The 18,562-nt window shown below is 41.3% G+C and overlaps 1 protein-coding gene and 1 pseudogene across 3 annotated transcripts in view; both read left to right on the top strand.

Annotated features, from left to right (window-relative positions):
- Positions 1 to 4,250, top strand: part of LOC142446070 (glyceraldehyde-3-phosphate dehydrogenase-like) — a 29,677-nt pseudogene extending 25,427 nt beyond the window's left edge.
- Positions 4,251 to 4,282: 32 nt separating this feature from the next.
- Positions 4,283 to 18,562, top strand: part of TOPBP1 (DNA topoisomerase II binding protein 1) — a 54,168-nt gene continuing 39,888 nt past the window's right edge. The window contains exons 1-10 of one of the 3 annotated variants that reach the window (XM_075546911.1): positions 4,283 to 4,477; positions 5,042 to 5,132; positions 7,788 to 7,922; positions 10,122 to 10,265; positions 11,168 to 11,349; positions 12,450 to 12,646; positions 14,226 to 14,408; positions 16,250 to 16,419; positions 17,948 to 18,111; positions 18,256 to 18,503. In XM_075546911.1, the coding sequence (XP_075403026.1) occupies positions 5,049 to 5,132; positions 7,788 to 7,922; positions 10,122 to 10,265; positions 11,168 to 11,349; positions 12,450 to 12,646; positions 14,226 to 14,408; positions 16,250 to 16,419; positions 17,948 to 18,111; positions 18,256 to 18,503 (1,507 nt within the window). In that variant the 5' untranslated portion in view covers positions 4,283 to 4,477; positions 5,042 to 5,048. The remainder of the gene's footprint in view (positions 4,478 to 5,041; positions 5,133 to 7,787; positions 7,923 to 10,121; positions 10,266 to 11,167; positions 11,350 to 12,449; positions 12,647 to 14,225; positions 14,409 to 16,249; positions 16,420 to 17,947; positions 18,112 to 18,255; positions 18,504 to 18,562) is intronic. The other 2 variants (XM_075546910.1, XM_075546912.1) reach the window with 2 other exon arrangements.

An 18,562-nucleotide genomic window follows, 5' to 3' on the forward strand; every position in this document is an offset into this window, starting at 1 on the left:
CACGGTGTGGTATGAATTGGGGGGCAGCCCCCCACCATTAATCATGGGTTCAGTAAGCACAATTATACAGTTGAGATGTATAAAGATTATATTAAAGTCATCGAGAGCATGAGAGATAGAAGAGCGATTCAATAATGGAGTTGGACACATTACATAGTAGCATGCTCACTTCATGGATGGCCATAATCTTATCAGCCAGGTCCGTGCACAGCATGGGCCGAGACCAGGTGGGGTGGAGGCCCGGCAGGGGGCTGGAGGACCCCCTTTATTCTAACCAAGGGCTATATCTCCTTACAAGGGTGTGATTGCAGGTAACTGCACGTGACAGGAAGGGCAGTACAATATGCATACACATTATAGGAAGGGGATGTACAGTGGGCATAGGCGTAACAGGAAGGGGATGAGCTAGGGCTGTACACATGACCGGAAGGGGAGGAACTAGAGGTATACATGTGACAAGAAGGGCGGACCCTAGATTCATGATGGCGGCCTAACCTTGGTCACCTTTGGGCGGGCTTGACCTCTCTGGGGTCTCCTACAAGGTAACAGACAACTACTATCCTTTATCAGAAGGGAGTGGGCCCTACTTGTGGGATAAACAGTGGTGACTGCTTGCTCTAGATGGCTGATAACCCTTAGGGAGAATAATCCCTGATCTACTTCTGTTGACCTCCAAGTGTATAGTCATTCACAGGCAAGTTTGGCATATATTTGGGGGAGACAATTTGGGAGAAATTCTTCTGTTTCCCACACCACAGAAAGGCTTTAAATTTATAAAACAAAAAAGAAAAGTTTTTATTAATCGTTTTACTGAGAGGCTTTTAGAAATCTTATAACGATCCACCATTCAATTATATTAAGCAGACTTGTACATATGTTGCCATCAATATTTCCCAAACATTTTCTTTCTACTTGAGCCCTTGTTATCAGTTCCTCTTCCCTCCTCCTCCCACCCACCCTCCCACCCTTGTGAATCTTTGATCAAATATATATTATTGTTGTTATTTCATGTCTTACACTGTCCATTGTCTCCCTTCACAAAACAAAAATATTTTGTACTGATTAAGATTCATTTACTTTTAGTTTACAGGTTAAACCTGCCAATAAAAAGCACAAAAATAGCAACCAAAAGAATGTTTGTTTTGTTTTGTCAAAACTTCCAGTCAAGTCTGTGACTTCGAGGCTAATAGCCAGCAATCCAGTCACTGGGGGTGTGTGGGTGGGGGGTGGGGAGATGACAGAAAAGTTGGAAAAAAACATAAAGACACAAACACACACACTAAAACAAACAAGCAAATAATCAGAGTGGCCAAGCTACACAAAAAACAAACAGCCATGGCTAACCAAACTTGTTAAGTGACGGCCTGAAAAGATAAGCCACCAACTTAACAAGCCACCAAACTTGTTAAGTCATGATCTGGAAAGACAAGCCGCCAACTCAACAAGCCACTGGACTTCTCAGGCAGCGTCCTAGTAAGAAGTGACAGGGAAAAGTTAAAACCACTTTCAGTGTCCCTCCCTAGTCAAACCTAAGGACCCATCCCACAGACTCACCTCCGGAGGTTCCAGACAGAGACAGAAGACTCAAGCCGAATTCCCAGCCACATTCCAGTGTCTCCAGGCAGCAGCTCAGCTGGGAGAGTAGGAGTCTGGAGCCCTAAAATTTTTATCAGGGGGGCACCCCTCCTAGACATCCCACCCCTCCAGGAGTAGCAGAAGCATCAAGATACAGTGGCATTCCCAACCAATGCACTAGAATGTTGTGGGTTTCAAATGAAGGCTGAGCATGAGAGTGGGACAAGAGGAAAGTAAAAGAAACTAGAGGAAAGAACTAGGGTATTTATAGAGGTCCAAAGACTGGAATGTACATATGTAAATATATTTATATGAGTATAGGGAAACAGATCTATGTGCATATATTTATAGGTTAAGTACTAAGGCAGCAGATGGTCATTGGGCCTCCACTCAAGCACTTACTCAACGCAAGAACACTTTGTTCTATTAAATTGGCATTCCAGGATGCACACCTTCCCGACATGATTGCTGAAGAAAAATGTATGCATAAGTTAATGTGGTGAAGAAAGCTGATGGTGCCTGGCTATCAAAAGATATAGTGTCTGGGGTCTTAAAGTCTTGAAGATAAACAAGTGGCCATCTAGCTGAGAAGCATCAAAGCCCACATGGAAGAAGCAAATGAGCCTGTCTGACCACAAGGTGCAGAAGGGACTGGTTATCAGACATCAAAGAACTAAAAATCATATCAATGGGTTCCCACCTCCCTGATACGATCAATGAAGACAAACAAGTGCATAAGCAAATATGGTGAAGAAAGCTGATGGTGCCCAGCTATCAAAAGATATAGCGTCTGGGGTCTTACAGGCTCGAAGATAAAAAGTGGCCACCTAGCTCAGAAGCAACAAAGCCCACATGGAAGAAACACACCAACCTGTGTAACCACGAGCTGTCAAAGGGATCAGGTATCAAGCATCAAGGAACAAAAAATCGTATCATTGAAAATGTGGGTGAATGCAGAGTGGAGACTCAAAGCCCATTGGCAGCCAACCCGACACCCCTTACTGAAGGGCTGTGGGGAGGAGATGAACCAGGCAGGGTGCAGGGAAGCAATGATGAAACATATAACTTTCCTCTAGTTTTAAATGTTTCCTTCCCCCCACTATCATGATCCCAATTCTACCTTACAAATCTGGCTAGACCAGAGGATGTACATAGGTACAGAGAGCAATGAAACACAGGGAATCCAGGACAGATGACTCCTTCAGGACCAGTGGTGAGAGTGGCAATGCCTGGAGGGTGGAGAGAATGTGGGGTAGAAAGGGGAAACTGATTATAAGAATCTACGTATAGCCTCCTCTCTGGGGGAGGGACAACAGAGAAGAAGCTGGGGGGAGACATCGGACAGTGTTATATATGACAAAATAATAATAATTTATGAATGATGAAGGGCTCATGAGGTAGGGGGCAGTGGGGAAGGAGGGGGGAAGTGAGCAGCAGATATTAAGGGCTCAAGTGGAAGGCAAATGTTTTGAGAATGATGATGGCAACAAATGTACATATGTTCTTGACATAATGGATGTATGTATAGATTATGATAAGAATTGTATGAGCCCCCAATAAAATGATTAAATAAAAAGAATGTTGTGGGTTCAAATGAATGACAGCCACTATAATGTTTGGATAACTTAGAAGTCATTATTCAGTTATAACCAGACTTGTAGAATCTAAAAGCAGTTCAATGATTGCAGTCCTGAGTGGACATTTCAGTCCATCTTTAAATGCAAAAACTCATTTATCATTCGTCTAGGACTTAAGCAAGCGTGGATAGAAGCAGAGCAGGATTAATGTTATTATTCTTAGAGTTAGTGAGAGGTACTGGGACAGCATTGATTATAACATCCTGATTAAAAAAAATAAAAATAGTAATATCCTGATTTCAACATCAAAAGGAACAATACTATTAATTACAATGTTCTGATATCGAGGCCCTGAGAGTACATTCTAACATCAATCACTGGTGGGACTTTCCGAGATAGGAGAGGGAAGGAGGCAGGTCATTCAGCAGTCAACAAGATGGTGTTACAGTGAGTAGTGCCAGTCTGTCTCATTCTCTTGTTTTTTTTGGGGGAATCAAATTGTTGATTTGTCAGCAACATTTTCTGGATTTAGGCCTATATATTGAGTTTTTAATATCAGAAGCTTAACAGCCCCTATATGGTTTTGGATAAACTCTACTAATGCATTAATATGGCATGGTCCAATTGGTCCAGTGACTTGTGCTAGTCTGTCTCATTTGTTTGCCTTCTAAGAAATTGTCAATAACCCCTGTATCAGAACTTGTGTGAAACAGAATGCAGGATACATGACAAGAACTGTATATAAACCTGTCTCGAGTAAAGTTCTGGACCCTGGAGTGTCTGTGCCACGCCAGTCTCTTGGGGGCCCAGGGGATGGTGGTAATGTTTATCATTGCGATCAGGTCCTGGTTGGGAAGGTAGAACTGAAGTTAGGATTGGCTTTCGCGGTCCTTGGGTCGCCTTTCAGAGAGCAGCGTGGTCTGCGGCGCCTCCTCCCGTCCTGCCAGCGGCGGCCCATTCCCAGGGGAGCCCACGCCGGCCCTTCACAGCCTCGCCTCCAGGGACCCGGGCCGGCGCCGCGACCTCGGCGTGGCCTCGACTGCGGCCGAGCACCTCCGCCTCTCCGGACTTCCCACGCCCAGCTGCGGCAGCTGTTGATTGCGTCACTTCCGCCGGAAGGACACGCGCGCGCCCGCGCCATTGGCGCGAAAGTCAGATCTCCTCTGGGCCGCTTCCGGGTTTTCGGGCGCGCACCGTAGACTTGGGGGCCGCCGGGTGGGGCGGCGCTGCGCCAGGCTGGCGCCCGACCCCCGCCGCTGCCCTGCCCGCCGCGAGCCGACTCACTCGCCGCTCGGAGAGCCCGCGGCGCCGTCGAGGTGAGCGAGGTGCGGCCGAGGCCCCGGCTCCAACCCCGATTCCCACAAGCGGTCGCCAAGCCATCCGCGGCCCTGCGCCCCCCTTTTGCTGCCTTCCCAGCGGCGGGCGGGACCTGGACGCCGGAGTGGACGTGACTGCGGCTGGACCGACGGCCAGGCTTCTCCAGGGGCAGGAAGGAGGACCCAGGCCTGGGGGAGGCCCGCGCTGGTTAACTGGCGGCTCTGTTTATGCGAAAACCTCTTTTCCGAGCGGGGAGCAGCCCGCGCGGGCCGTGCATGGCAGACTAAACGTTAAGCTCCGTGTAATGAAATGTTCTTTCCCTCTTGTGAGCTAACAGCCCCAGCGGGACGGCCTTTGTGGCGCTCAGTTTGGGGCGTCAGTTTCTTCGTGCTGTTTGATACTTTCTGTTTCTTTGATTTTTGCCACATTCTAGCATTTCATACAAACGTGCTGGACGAATTCCCGGGCCTGGTCAAAATGCCCAGTCTGCACAGAAAAATGAGTGCTATCCAGTTTGAACTTCATTCGTAATCTGTGTTGTTTTCTGGTTGATAATCCTTTTCTCTTGACAGTTCAGAAATGCCCGGAAATGTCAAAGAACCGTTCTTAGTGAAGTTTTTAAAGTCTTCAGACAATTCTGAATATTTTTTTAAAGCTCTGGAGGTAAGAATAGTTGAAAACGTGGTTTGGTCCTGTAAATACGCTTTCTTTTAAATGCTTTAAAAAATTAAGCACTTTATGTTTTCATATAAAGGTGTTTCATCTTAATGATAGGTACTTTATCATCATATTAATTTTATCATTTAACATCTACATATTAAATGTTTCTTTGAATTTATGTAAATGTATCATTGTGTATCAGAGGGGGCCTGGAAACATGTAACATTTCTATTGGATGTGGCTGTTCTTGGAAACTTGGAAATTAAGCACTTCTTTTCCTTAACTAATGACCCCTGGTGGTGTAGTGGTTACATGTTGGGCTATGCTTTGTGGGGTCAGCAGTTTGAAACCATCTTCAGGTGCACCCTAGAAGAAAGATGGGCCTTTCTACTCCTGTAAACAGTTACAATCTCAGAAACTCACAGGGGCACTTCTACCCTGCCCTGTAGGGTCACTCTGAGTCGGTATTGACTCGATGGCAGTGAGTTTTGTCTAACCACAGTGGTTCTGTGTGTGAATAAATTGGAATCAGGTCACATGTCAGGGTTTTTTGGTTAATAGCATGTTTCATTGTATACAGTATCATGGAGGGTCTAGAGGTGATGTAGGAGCCCTGGTGGTGTAGTGGGTTTTGCCTTGTGCTACTATAATCTCAAGGTCAGTGGTTGGATACCACCAGCCACTCCACTGGGAAAAGGTGAGGCTTTCTACTCCCATAGAACTACAGTCTGGGAAACCCAAGGGGCAGTGAGTCAGAATGGACTCTTCATTAGTGGAGTTTTGCCGGGAGTTTGGTAGAATTGCATATTCTCACCCCCTGCCTTACACATTTCTTGTGCACATTAAAACTGCAGGGAAGAATGTAGCGGATTTTTCACACTCACCACATACTAAGTGTCCAGGACTTGATAGGCACTGTTCTAGTTCTTGGGATCCACCCGCTATTAGAGCAGCGATTCTCAAACCTGTGGGTCGTGGCCCTTTGGGGGTCAAACGCCTCTTTCACAGGGATCACCCGCTTCATAACTGTAGCAAAATTACAGTTATGAAGGAGCCGTGGAGATAATGTTATGGTTGGGGGGGGTCACCACACATGAGGAACTGTATGAAAGGGCCGTGGCCTGAGGAAGGTTGAGAACCACTGCTCTGGAGCTTGAAAACTGCTTTCTCAAGCTTACGTTCTCGCAAGTGGGAATGGGCATTCATCAATAAGCATAAAAGGGATTGGGGAGCCTTGGTGGAAAAAACTATCTTTTCATTCTACTTTTCCATAAACTTTTTGAAGCTCCCTTCTATATGAGTAAACCAACTAGTATGAAGTCCTCGTGGTGGAATAGCATCCCCACTGGACTGCTAACGAACTGGAAGTTTTAACACATCGAGTCCACCAGCTGCTTTGAGAAAAACAAAACGGGAGACCTGATGTAGGGTCACTGTGGGCTGCAGTGGCTTTCGGCAGTGGGGTGTAGTACACTGCAGGCTCTCAGTGCCGTGGGAGGGAAATGGCAGTACAGGTCTGGAGGATGTTTGTTGCCAGGAGAAAGAGAAGATTACAATTTTAAGTAGAATGAAGTCAGGCTCAGCTTTGTGGCCAAGATACCTGAGTGAACTGAAAAGAGATGAAATAGCTGGGTCGATAATGTGGGCTAGAAGGTTCCAGGCAGAGGGAACTGGCCCATGAGAAGTTCTTGGATTATTTGCCCAAGAAATATCAGGAACGTTTGTGTGTCTGTTGTAAAGTGGACAGTGAGTGGGGGAAGACACTGGAGTGGAGAGCAATCACGTGGCGTCTCGTAGGCTGCTGTAAGGACTTAGGCTGTTTCTCTGGTAGAGACCCAGTCCGAGGGGTTTGAGCCAGAAGAGTTTCTGGCCTGACGGTGTTTTAAAAGGATCACCTTAAGGACATAGGGGCTTCCCGATTTGTTTCGGAACCATCTCAGTGCTTACTGGGTCCCAGGATACAATGGCCCCAAAGTGGAATTCTTGATCTTACAGGGTACAGAGACAAAATTATACCAGAGAGCTTCTGAACGTTTATGTAAAAATGGAATGAAAAGATAACAGGGTATTCCCACAAACTTTATGTAGGCTCCGTGTTACTTTTTACAAAATAAGCTAAAGAGATAAGGATGTTTTCCAAAGTGTGATCAGGAAGGGTTTGCCGAACCCTTAATAACAGTGAGGAAGAATTAGAAGAGTATTTCTGGCAGAAGGAGCAAGGCAGTGTTTCTAAGTGAGATTGTGCTTAGCTTATTCCAGGCTCAGCCAGAGAACTGGAGTGACAGAAGAGTAGGCAAAAGGGAAGAGGCAGGAGCCAGAGTGGGTGGTCTCCTAGATTATGGTGAGAAATGGAGGTTCTGTGTTTCATATAGTGGGAAGCTTTTATCTCTAAAAGTTTTGAGCCATATGGCTTGATCTGATAAGTCAGATCATGTGCGAAGGGATTTTTAGCTGCTATGGTAGAGAATTGATACAGAGCAGGGAAGCCGAGACCACTTGGGAGCTACTCCAAAGGATTAGCCAAGAAGATGGAAGCAATTGGGTGGTAACAGTAAGGTGTGACACAAAAGGCTGGATTTGATGTGGATTGGGACAATAGAGTTCATAGGATTTAAATGCAGGCAACTAATTTCAAGTGCATTTTCATTTCCCTTCTAGTCAATAAAAGAGTTCCAGTCAGAAGAATATCTTCAGATAATTACAGAAGAAGAGGCATTGAAGATAGAGAAAGATGATAAATCACTTTTTATCTGTGACCCTTTTAGTGGCACAGTGTTTGATCACCTCAAAAAGGTTTGCTGACTTCTAGTGTTTGCCTTGTTTCTGCATCCAGGGACGTAAATTCTTTAGTGACCCTGACATGTTATGCAGATCACAGATACAATGGTATCTTTTTTATTTTGGGGGGCCTGAATATCATTTATAAATACTAATTATGTACAATAATTATATGTCATTTTTAACGTGTCCGTGGTTACAACTTCACTTAGTACGTGTGATCTTTCCTAATTGTTAGAGCCTAAGACTGTTCCTGATAGTTCCATATCATTAAACCTATGTTTGTCTTAGTTATTAACATCTTGAGTGAGCATCTTAATGATGGGGTCCTGCTGTATTCAGACAGAAAATGAGAAATATATGAGTATTGTACAATTGAGGGTTCTTATTTCTTTTTGTTGATTCTAGAGTCTACTGACTCATTACTTTTTTGGTGTCTGGACAAGAGAGAAGCATTGAAATTAAAGTAAACTGGCTGGAATTCCATCCAGATTACAAAGAAGTGATTCTTGTTTGAAGGAGAAGAAAACTTAGAAGAGTAGGTAGATGCAGTATCTGTATAATTTATGAAAGGCAAGTGCTCACCTTTGCGAAAAACGTTAGTTTTACTTGCCCTTTGGAAATACCACTGGTTGTCAGAATCAGTAGCATAAATTTTTTTTAGCATAAAAATTTTTATTCTCTCAAAACAACAACTTACTTTTTAGTCTTGGCCCTAAAGATGGCAGCAATCATTTGTGTAGCCCGCAGATAGGTAAATCAGCCAAAACAATCAGTGGTATCTTTGGCAGCTGTAGATTTGTGGCTTTTTAGTTTGGTCTCAAGTTTTCCAGTGTTGAGAAAGACTGTATCATGTTTCTTATTCCTAATGAGAATAAAAAGGCTATGATTTTAAAAAGTTTTCCCTTTCTTGGGAATAATTGAAGTGAAAATAAAGTACTTAAGTTCCCTGTTACTCTTGGTTATATTTGTAAACTAAAGATACAAACCCTGGTCACTAACTCAGAGATAGGTTTGGTATCCCCTGGTAACCAGAAGTAAACCCTGGAAACTGTTTGCTCTAGGGATGTTGGTGGCAGTGGTTCTTTGTAGCCCATCTGCACCCACTTGTGCTGGAAAAGGTCGAGGATTGGGGTTGCCAGAGCCCAAGGACTGACTGGTCCCTCTGCGTGGATGTAATTGCCCATGCTTGCCTGGGTTCTTTGGTGCTAGCCCCAACTTGAAACTGAGTGGTGGGTCAGTGCTGGTCTGGATGTTCACTGCCTTGGCTCTGGGGCCTCCAGTCAGTCAGTCAGTGAGACCTGTCTCATTTGACCTATGTTGTGCAACCCCTGTGCACCCAAGGCTCTCATACGTGCCCTACAGGGTCTGTGAGCAGGAGATTCAAATGGCCAGAAAGTAGTGGCCAGCCAGCCAACGCAGGAAGTACCTAGCAATTGCAGGCCAGCCCAGGGTGTGTGGGCTTTTGTACCTTCTGAGCTGGGGCTGGCCACCCTGGAAGGGCTGCTTTTGTTGTGAAGTAGCCTATTCCTGCATTGGAGAAACGGATTTGCAAGCTGGGGGCTGGGGCTGCTGTAAAGACTCCAGGGTACACTAGTGGGGTCACGCCAGGAGCCAGACCTCTGGCAGCATGCACTTCCCATTAAATCCATTGGATGGGAGAGACAGACATGGGGGAGCTGAGGAGTGGGAGTCAGCAACGTGAAAAGAAATTCATGTAGGGCACTTTTCAAAATGGCACGTGGTTTTATAAAAAAACAGTAATAGCCATTTTGCAAATGCAGTAATAGCCATTTTGGAGATGGTCCTATTCACACTTAAATAACCTTAAATACTCAGTTTGCTGGGAGCTTCATTTCAAAAGCACGTGTGAAATTTTCTCACCTCTACGGTCTTAGGCTATTGCAGTCTTCCAATTTTTAACATTGTGCTTGGTTCAGAGAGTTACATTTTGATGCAAATTATGCGTGAGACACACTTTTGAAGCTTATTTCTTTTGATAACTTGTATTATTTGCTTTTGATTGTGTATGTTTAATATATAATGTTTCTGAGAAATTATACTTTGTAACAACTTGGTGGTTTCTCTGCAGTTGTCAGCTTTTACAAAGAATTGGCAAATATTGCAAAATGAAATTGGGTAAGACTGGAAGCCTTTTTCGACTTAACTTACTGACACCTTTAACACCCCCGTGTTTTTTTTTTCTAATTGTAGCTTGGATGCAGAATTGTTGGTCCTCAAGTAGTTATCTATTGTATGCGTCACCAGCAATACGTTCCTAGAGCTGAGCTCCCAGTTTACAATATGGTTTTGTCTGATGTAACTATATCTTGCACAAGCCTCGATAGAGAGAAAAGGGTAGGTGGTTGAAAGGAGTATCATGGTAAATGTACTATATTTCCATAGAGTTTTCTCACGGTGTCAGAAGATGCCTTGAGAGCCCTTATGCTTTGTATTCTTGCCCTGTAACAAGCTTTATACAGCAGCAGCGTTTTTAAAGATAAATGGAACACATTAAAGTCTAATTGAAAACTAAAGCTAATTGCACTTTTTTGTTTGGGTTTGATTTAAAAGAAATTAATGTTTTTGTTCCTACTTCCTTTACACTTGCATTTTTGTAAGAAAACAGGTTCTTTTTTAAAAAGGGATGCTATGGGAGCCATATAAATATATGCTGTTGACATATTTAAAATTTATAAAATAAAAAAGAGTGTTAATAGAAACAACACAATATAGTGAGTTGGGAGGGATGAATGTGTAATGGTAATGATTTTGAGATCTATTCATACTACCCATGTTACTTATAAAAACTAAGAAGTTGGCTAATTACTTAATTTAACAATAGCAAGAACCCTTGCCGTATTTAAGCTAACAACAGAAAATATCTGGCATATTGTATAAAATAGAAAGATGGGGAATCAATCACAATGATCTACATATAACCCCCCTCCCAGGGGGATGGACAACAAAAAAATGGGTGAATGGAGACATCGGTCAGTGTAAGACATGACAAAATAATAATAATTTATAAATTATCAAGGGCAAGGGTGGGAGGGTGGAAAATGAGGAGCTGATACCAAGGGCTCAAGTAGAAAGAAAATGTTTTGAAAATAATGATGGCAACAAATGTACAAATGTGTTTGACGCAATGGATGGATGGATGGATGGATGGATTGTGATAAGAGTTGTTCAAGTCCCTAATAAAATGATAAAAAATTGAAAGATCCTGATTTCAGCTTTAATATATTTTGGTGCTACAGGAAGAAGTTCACAAATATGTACAAATGATGGGTGGACGCGTATATAAAGATCTTCACGTATCAGTGACTCACCTTATTGCTGGAGAAGTTGGTAGCAAAAAATACTTAGTTGCTGCAAACCTAAAGAAGCCTATTTTGCTTCCTTCTTGGATAACAACACTTTGGGAGAAGTCACAAGAGAAGTAAGAGCTGTTAGATATTTTCTATATTTGAAAATAGTCTACATTCAGTCATTTTTGCATGCCCTGAGATTTTATAGCAGAAGCTTTGTAGTAAGCAGCTTTTGTAAAATGCCCTAGAAGATGCATGTGACGATGTTGTAACTCTCTGGTTTTGCGTTACCCCTGAGCACTGAGCGTGTAGGTCAACATAGAGTAGACTATTACAGCGAGACTGTTTTCATAGCCCTGTTCCCCCTCAAAGGGAACACATGTGAAATTGAACATAAACATGTAAGCCATCAACTGAGAATATTGTCGTTTTTATGATCATGGCTGCAGGTAGTTATTAAGATAAAATACACAGTTAAGCATGCAGGTCAACACACGGACAACGGAAAATGAATGAATGCACCCATCTCACTGTGCAGATCAGGGTGGCATCCCTGCCCTGGTGGAGCATGGGCCCCTTTCAGGGGAGAGAGTCAAGTTTCTCTGAAAAGTATTAGATCAGCAGTCCTAAGTTCAGATACCACAATTTGAATTATTTAGGCATTTTTCTTGCCTGGCTTTTAGTACCATCTAGCACAGCACGTCCCAAACATGTCTCTACTTTGGCACTGTTAATCCCCAGCCGAATTGCATCACCTGCCTCAGCTATGCAGGTTTGATTAATGAATATACACAGCAAGGCAACAGGATAGCAACAGTATTTCTGTTGGTACTCTGCCAGAAAAAGTTTATTATGTAGCATGATAGAATTTTTAAAAGTTCATTTTCTAGAAGGCAACCCACACCATCTCCTTTTCTAAGTCGAGAGTCAGAATCGTGGCAACATGTACACTAGGATTATGTTCTACTTAGAATGTTTTTGAAAACCTGAACCAAAGCTTTACTTTCTAATGGTGACATAGTATTAGGCTCAGTAAGCAATTAGTTTAAATTTGCATATGTTTGTAAGCTCTTCTTAAAAATGATTATAAATCCTTCTAAAGGAGAATATCGTAAGAGTATTCTTTGTGTCATGACTTCATTTGCCATTATTCTTAGGTTGAATTTAAAACTATGTTGCATGTTTGGTATGTAACATATTGGTGTTTCTTGTTACCATTTGTTTTTCCCAGAAAAATAGATAAATACACTGATTTAAGCATGGAAGACTTCAAGTGTCCTGTTTTCCTTGGTTGTATAATATGTGTGACTGGGTTGTGCGGCGTGGACAGGAAGGCGGTGCAGCAGCTCACAGTTGAGCATGGCGGCCGATACATGGGGCAGCTGAAAATGAATGAGTGTACCCACCTTGTTGTGCAGGAGCCCAAAGGTGAGCCTTTGTTTCCAAAATGAACACAGTCCATTTTTGTCTCTAGCATTTGTCACTTTAAAATCACTGAAGGAACCCGTTTTGCATTACCATGTTACTAATCAGGTTTAATTTTATGTCTTATAATCTCGCAAAAATAGTTTGGTCTGCAACCTGTATTAAATTTTGTGACCATCTTAGTATTAGTCACTGAATAAATTTTTTTTAAAGAAAACTAAACTTTCAGTGGTATTTAATCACAGTTTCTGGTCAGATAAGTTGATTTAAAAAGATAAACCAAACTTCCCCTATCCTAACCAAATCCTTAAGGAAAAGGAGTTTTGGGTGAATAACTGAAATGCTGACTAGATGTAGCAAAGTTACTTATTTTTGGGAGGGTGTTGGGTTTTTTTTACTATTTTTATTTTTTAGAGTTCTGCTGTTGACCTTTTCAATGATTTTTTATTTTAATAAATTATTTTATCGGGGGCTCTTAAAGATCTTATAACAATCCATACATCAGTTGTACCAAGCACATTTATACATATGTTGCCATCATCATTTCCAAAACATTTTCTTTCTACTTGAGCCCTTGGTATCAGCTCCTCTTTTTTCCCTCCCTTGTGAACCCTTGATAATTTATAAATTATTTTTATCTTCATATTTTACACTGTTGGCTGCCCCTCTTCACCCACGTTTCTGTTCATCCCCTTGGGGAGGTAGTGGGTCATTGTGATTAGTTCCCCTTTCTCCCTTTTCTTCCCCCACCTTCCCCCTTCTTTCCCCACTTCCCCCTGCCTGCATCGTATCGCTTCTCTCATTATTGGTCCTGAGGAATTTATCTGTCCTAGATTCTGTGTGTCCAGAGTTCTTATCTGTACCAGTCAAGGTACACGCTCTGGTTTAGCCAGATTTGTGAGATAGAACTTGAGTCATGGTAGTGAGGGGAGGAAACAATAAAGAACCAGAGGAATGTTGTGTGTTTTATCAGTGCTATACTGCACCACGGCTGGCTTGTCCCTTCCTTGTGACTCTTCCGTGAGAGAATGTCCACTTGTCTACAAATTGACTTTGGGTCTCCTGATAACCTGATCCTTGTGATCACACGGGTTGGAGTGACTCTTCCATGTGGGCTTTGTTGCTTCCCTGTTAGATGGCCTCTTTTTTAACTTCAAGCTTTGGCTATATCTTACAATACCTTGGCACCATGAGTTTTCTCCACCACATTTGCTTATGTACCCATTTTTTCTTCAGTGGTCATGTCAGGAAGGTGAGTATCACAGAATGCCAGGTTATTAGAACAAAGTGTGCTTACCTTGAGGGAAGATTTGAGTAGAGGCCCAATGTCCATCTGCTACCTTAATACTTAACCTAAAAGTATATGTACATATATGCCTATTGTTATATATTAATGTGTTTACATATGTGCGTGCCCATATTTAGACCTCTATAAATTTCTTTTGAATTAAAAATATATACAGCTGTTCTCAGTCCAAATTTTTTCAACTGCAGTGGGTTTAGGATGATCTCATAATTTGTGTTTCTTCAAAGGTAGATATTAATGGTGTGTATTTTTTCTCCTTCTTAATGACTGTGATAGGTCAGAAATATGAGTGTGCCAAGAGATGGAATGTTCACTGTGTGACCCCACGGTGGTTTTTTGACAGTGTTGACAAAGGCTTTTGTCAGGATGAATCTATATACAAGACAGATCTTAAACCAGAAACAAAGACGATGCCCGACACGTCGACACCTACTGGCCACACTGACAACATCCTTGACAGTAAGTCTCACTGAGGATTAAAGTACATGAGCGCTTTTAAGACAGGGTTGCTTTGTTAAGGGTCACGGAGCTCTTGCCAGCACTTTAATCTGTCTTTGCTGTGCTTGCACGCATAATTCAATCCTATAGTAGCTGGTTGATATTATTGAGGGCGACAGCTAGCTCTGGACTGTATTTCTCTTTAGAATGCATTGCTACCCATTTTACACTCTGACACGATTCTGAGATCAAACAAATTAAGAATATTAGTAGTAAAAACTTAGATGAAGTTTTAAAAACTTTAGTGATGGGCAGAAATCATATGCTCAGTATTGATTTCAGTTGTTACAGGTGGTCTGTATTGCTATTAAGTTTAAAATAGTTTCTATTTTATAGATGCTGTATTTTTAAATGGGAAGTTTGGTGAACACTTTTTTTTTTCAAATGTAAGTTTCCTGAACTTTAAAGCCAACAACTTCAGTTTATTTTGAAGAAGACATTATGCTAAATGTATTATGTACAAATTTATTAAGTACATCTTTTTGCACGATTTTAAAATTTTGCTCTGTAGGTCTTAGCAGATGAGTGAGAGAGCTCACAAAAGATAAGGGATCATTCAAAACAATGATGTTGGAGAACTTTTCATAAAAAACAGATACCGAAGGTAGCCTCTAGCAAGATGGCACTTTATTTATTTATGTTTTAAACATTTTATTAGGTGCTCATACACCTCTTATCACCATCCTTACATATACATACATCAGTTGTGTAAAGCACAACTGTACATTCTTTGCCCTAATCATTTTCTTTTTTTTTTCTTTTCTTTTTTTACATTTTATTAGGGGCTCACACAACTCTTACCACAATCCACACATATACATACATCAATTGTATAACGCACATCCGTACATTCTTTGCCCTAATCACTCTCAAAGCATTTGCTCTCCACTTAAGCCCTCTGCATCAGGTCCTCTTTTTTTTCCCCTCCCTCCACGCTCCCCCCTCCCTCATGAGCCCTTGATAATCTACAGATTGTTATTTTGTCATATCTTGCCCTATCCGGAGCCTCCCTTCCCCCCCTTCTCTGCCGTCCCTCTCCCAGGAAGGAGGTCACATGTGGATCCTTGTAATCAGTTCCCCCTTCCCGACCCACTCACCCTCCACTCTCCCAGCATCGCCCCTCACCCCCTGGTCCTGAAGTTATCGTCCACCCTGGATTCCCTGTGCCTCCAGCTCCCATATATGCACCAGTGTACAGCCTCTGCCCTATCCAGTCCTGCAAGGTAGAATTCGGATGATGGTAGTTGGGGGGAGGAAGCATCCAGGATCTGGGGGAAAGCTGGGTTCTTCATCGGTACTACATCGCACCCTGACTGACCCAACAAGATGGCACTTTAATAGTATCTTTAGTTGTTGAGTTTGAGCAAGAGAAGCTTAAGACCTTAAGAAGTTACATGTAAAAATATGCAAAATAATGCATTCAAACCAAAAGGAAATGAACAAATAGATTTTGTCTGAATAGTTTAAATCGTTGTAAATGAACATAATTTCTATAGAACTCCATAGTCCTTTTCAACAATATTCAAACAGTAAAAACCCCCATTACTAAAAGAACTTCCACACTCCTTTGGAGTTGGCTGTTAGAGAATGTATTTATTAAATATAGTCTTAAATCAGGTAGGACCCTTACTTTTTTCGTGTCACTTTTCCTATTCATACTTGGCTGCCAAGACTTCAATAAGTATTTGTATCTTATTGCTGATAGCCCTTTTGTGTGAGAGAACATTTCATCATGAACTTAGTTGAAGCTCCTTTCATAGTTTATCTCTACATGTGGATGTATCTTTTTCCCCCTAATTTAGGCGGTGTTCCTTCAGATGTCAGCCACATTTCTAACATCAATGGAAGTTGCGTAAATGAATCCATAAGCAATTCAGTCCTTAATAGCAAATTAGAGTCTACATCGGAGAGCCTAGAAAACCTGGATGTCAGCACATTTCAAGCACCTGAAGACTTACTAGATGGCTGCCGGGTATGTACCATCGTGTTAGGAAGTGAATGCAGGCAGCGACAAGGTGCATTGTTATTTCATGGGAGGAGCAATGAGTACCTGATTTTGAGGACTCTTCACAGTTGTGTTTATTACAAATCACTTTAAACTGATTATTACCCAGAGGCTAAGAGGCATAAAGATTTTGTTTTGAGATCACACAGGTAGTGCTCCTAATCTTCCTTTCAAAGTCTGTATTTCTAACCATTAGGCCCACTGCTTTGTTAATATTTCTTGGTTGGATTATTTAATTTTTTGATATGTCAGTGATCTTAGAAGATTCCTGCTAGAAACATATGCTGGCTTTTTTCAGATCTAGAACACCTCCCACATGACTTCATACATTTGCAAAATGAATGGGTTACATAGCACTTTTCATAGGGTAGCTAGTATTTAACTCTATTTTATAGTTAAGGAATTGGGTAAATATTTTTAAATATTTCTATATTTTGAAAACTTAGAAATTTGTTATGTGCCTAGTCTTTTTTGCAAGGCTTAATTCTGGACATGATTTTTACGTACTCTTTTACATATAGCCTGGTTATTTACTTTCATAAAAATACTATTTTTTTTTGAACAGCAAAAACCATTTATTATCTCACAGTTAGGGAGAGTCAAGAATTTAGAGGAGGTAGTTCTTGCTTTGTGTCTCACATGATTTTAGCAGGATGTTGGCTGGGATTGCAATCTTTTTTTCCCCATCATTTTATCACAATCCATACATACATCAGTTGTGTAAAGCACATTTGTGCATTTGTTGCCCTCATCATTCTCAAAACATTTGCTCTCCACTTAAGCCTTTGGCATCAGTTCCTCAAAAATGCATTCTAACATTAGAGATTATTTACTTTGGGATTGGAATGCAGTTAGAAATGGTTCTCATATTGCTTGTATTTGTTGAACTATATTTCAATAGTAAGCAATTAAATCATTGCATAGGTATTATCCTCAAAGCAGGGTCTCATTGCTTTCACTTAATTTTTCTTTTGGTTTAATCCCCTATTATAAAAAGGAATTCTCAATTGACAAGAAAATAGTTTTAAGTAGCATGCTTATTGTCTTGGAGCTATTCATTGGCTGTTATACCAAGATTTAAACTTAGATTTTCTGAATTCACCTAACTGCAGTTTATTTGTGTAATTACTTTAAAATTTGCTAGTAATGTGACTGTCAAAATTTAAGAAGCAGCCTTCATTTAGAAATTGTTGTGTACTACCATATATATGCGTGTGTCTCGGCTGATATTTGCGTCAGCTTATACTCGAGCATATACGGTAATTTATGTTCAGAAGATGTTGGATTTGGGCTTCTGTCTAAAGCCACAAAGTACTTTTATCAAGTATGCGCTGTGAAAGATTAATGAGGATGTTGGATTGAACAAAAATGAAAAAAATAGATTTCCTATTTCTTTATGTAGCTTAAAATGCACAGCAGGGCTGTCTAACACAGTGTAACTATGAAAGAAATACAGCATCTTTGTTTCTAAAGTCAATATTTCCTTTCTGTACAGATATATCTTTGTGGCTTCAGTGGCCGAAAGCTAGACAAACTGAGAAGACTGATTAACAGTGGAGGTGGAATTCGTTTTAATCAACTCAATGAAGATGTAACTCATGTGATTGTGGGAGATTATGATGATGAATTGAAGCAATTTTGGAATAAATCAGCCCACAGGTTTTTTTCTGATTTTTAATTCAAAGCAATTTCTACTGTATAGTAATTTTTAAAAATTGCGTATCCATGCAATTCTGGAAACTGCATGCAATCCTGGAAACTGCATATCCTAAACTAATATATAACTATGTACTGTTTTCGTAGGCCTCATGTAGTGGGAGCAAAGTGGTTGCTAGAATGTTTTAATAACGGTTATATGCTTCCTGAAGAACCTTACATTCATGCTAACTACCAGCCAGTGGAAATTCCAGTTTCAGATCAACCTGAAACGAAAACACTGCTCTTGAAAAAGAATAGCAGCAGCTTTTCTAAAGACTTTCCACCAAATGAAAAGCATGAGCAAGCGGATGAAGATCTACTCTCTCAATATGTGCACAATGACCCAACAGGAGGTAAGAAATACTTGATTCTTCAAACCAAGCTCACTGCCATTCAGATGGTTCCAGCTCAT

This window comes from Tenrec ecaudatus, chromosome 4 (genome assembly GCF_050624435.1).
Source record: "Tenrec ecaudatus isolate mTenEca1 chromosome 4, mTenEca1.hap1, whole genome shotgun sequence".
NCBI lineage: Eukaryota > Metazoa > Chordata > Mammalia > Afrosoricida > Tenrecidae > Tenrec > Tenrec ecaudatus.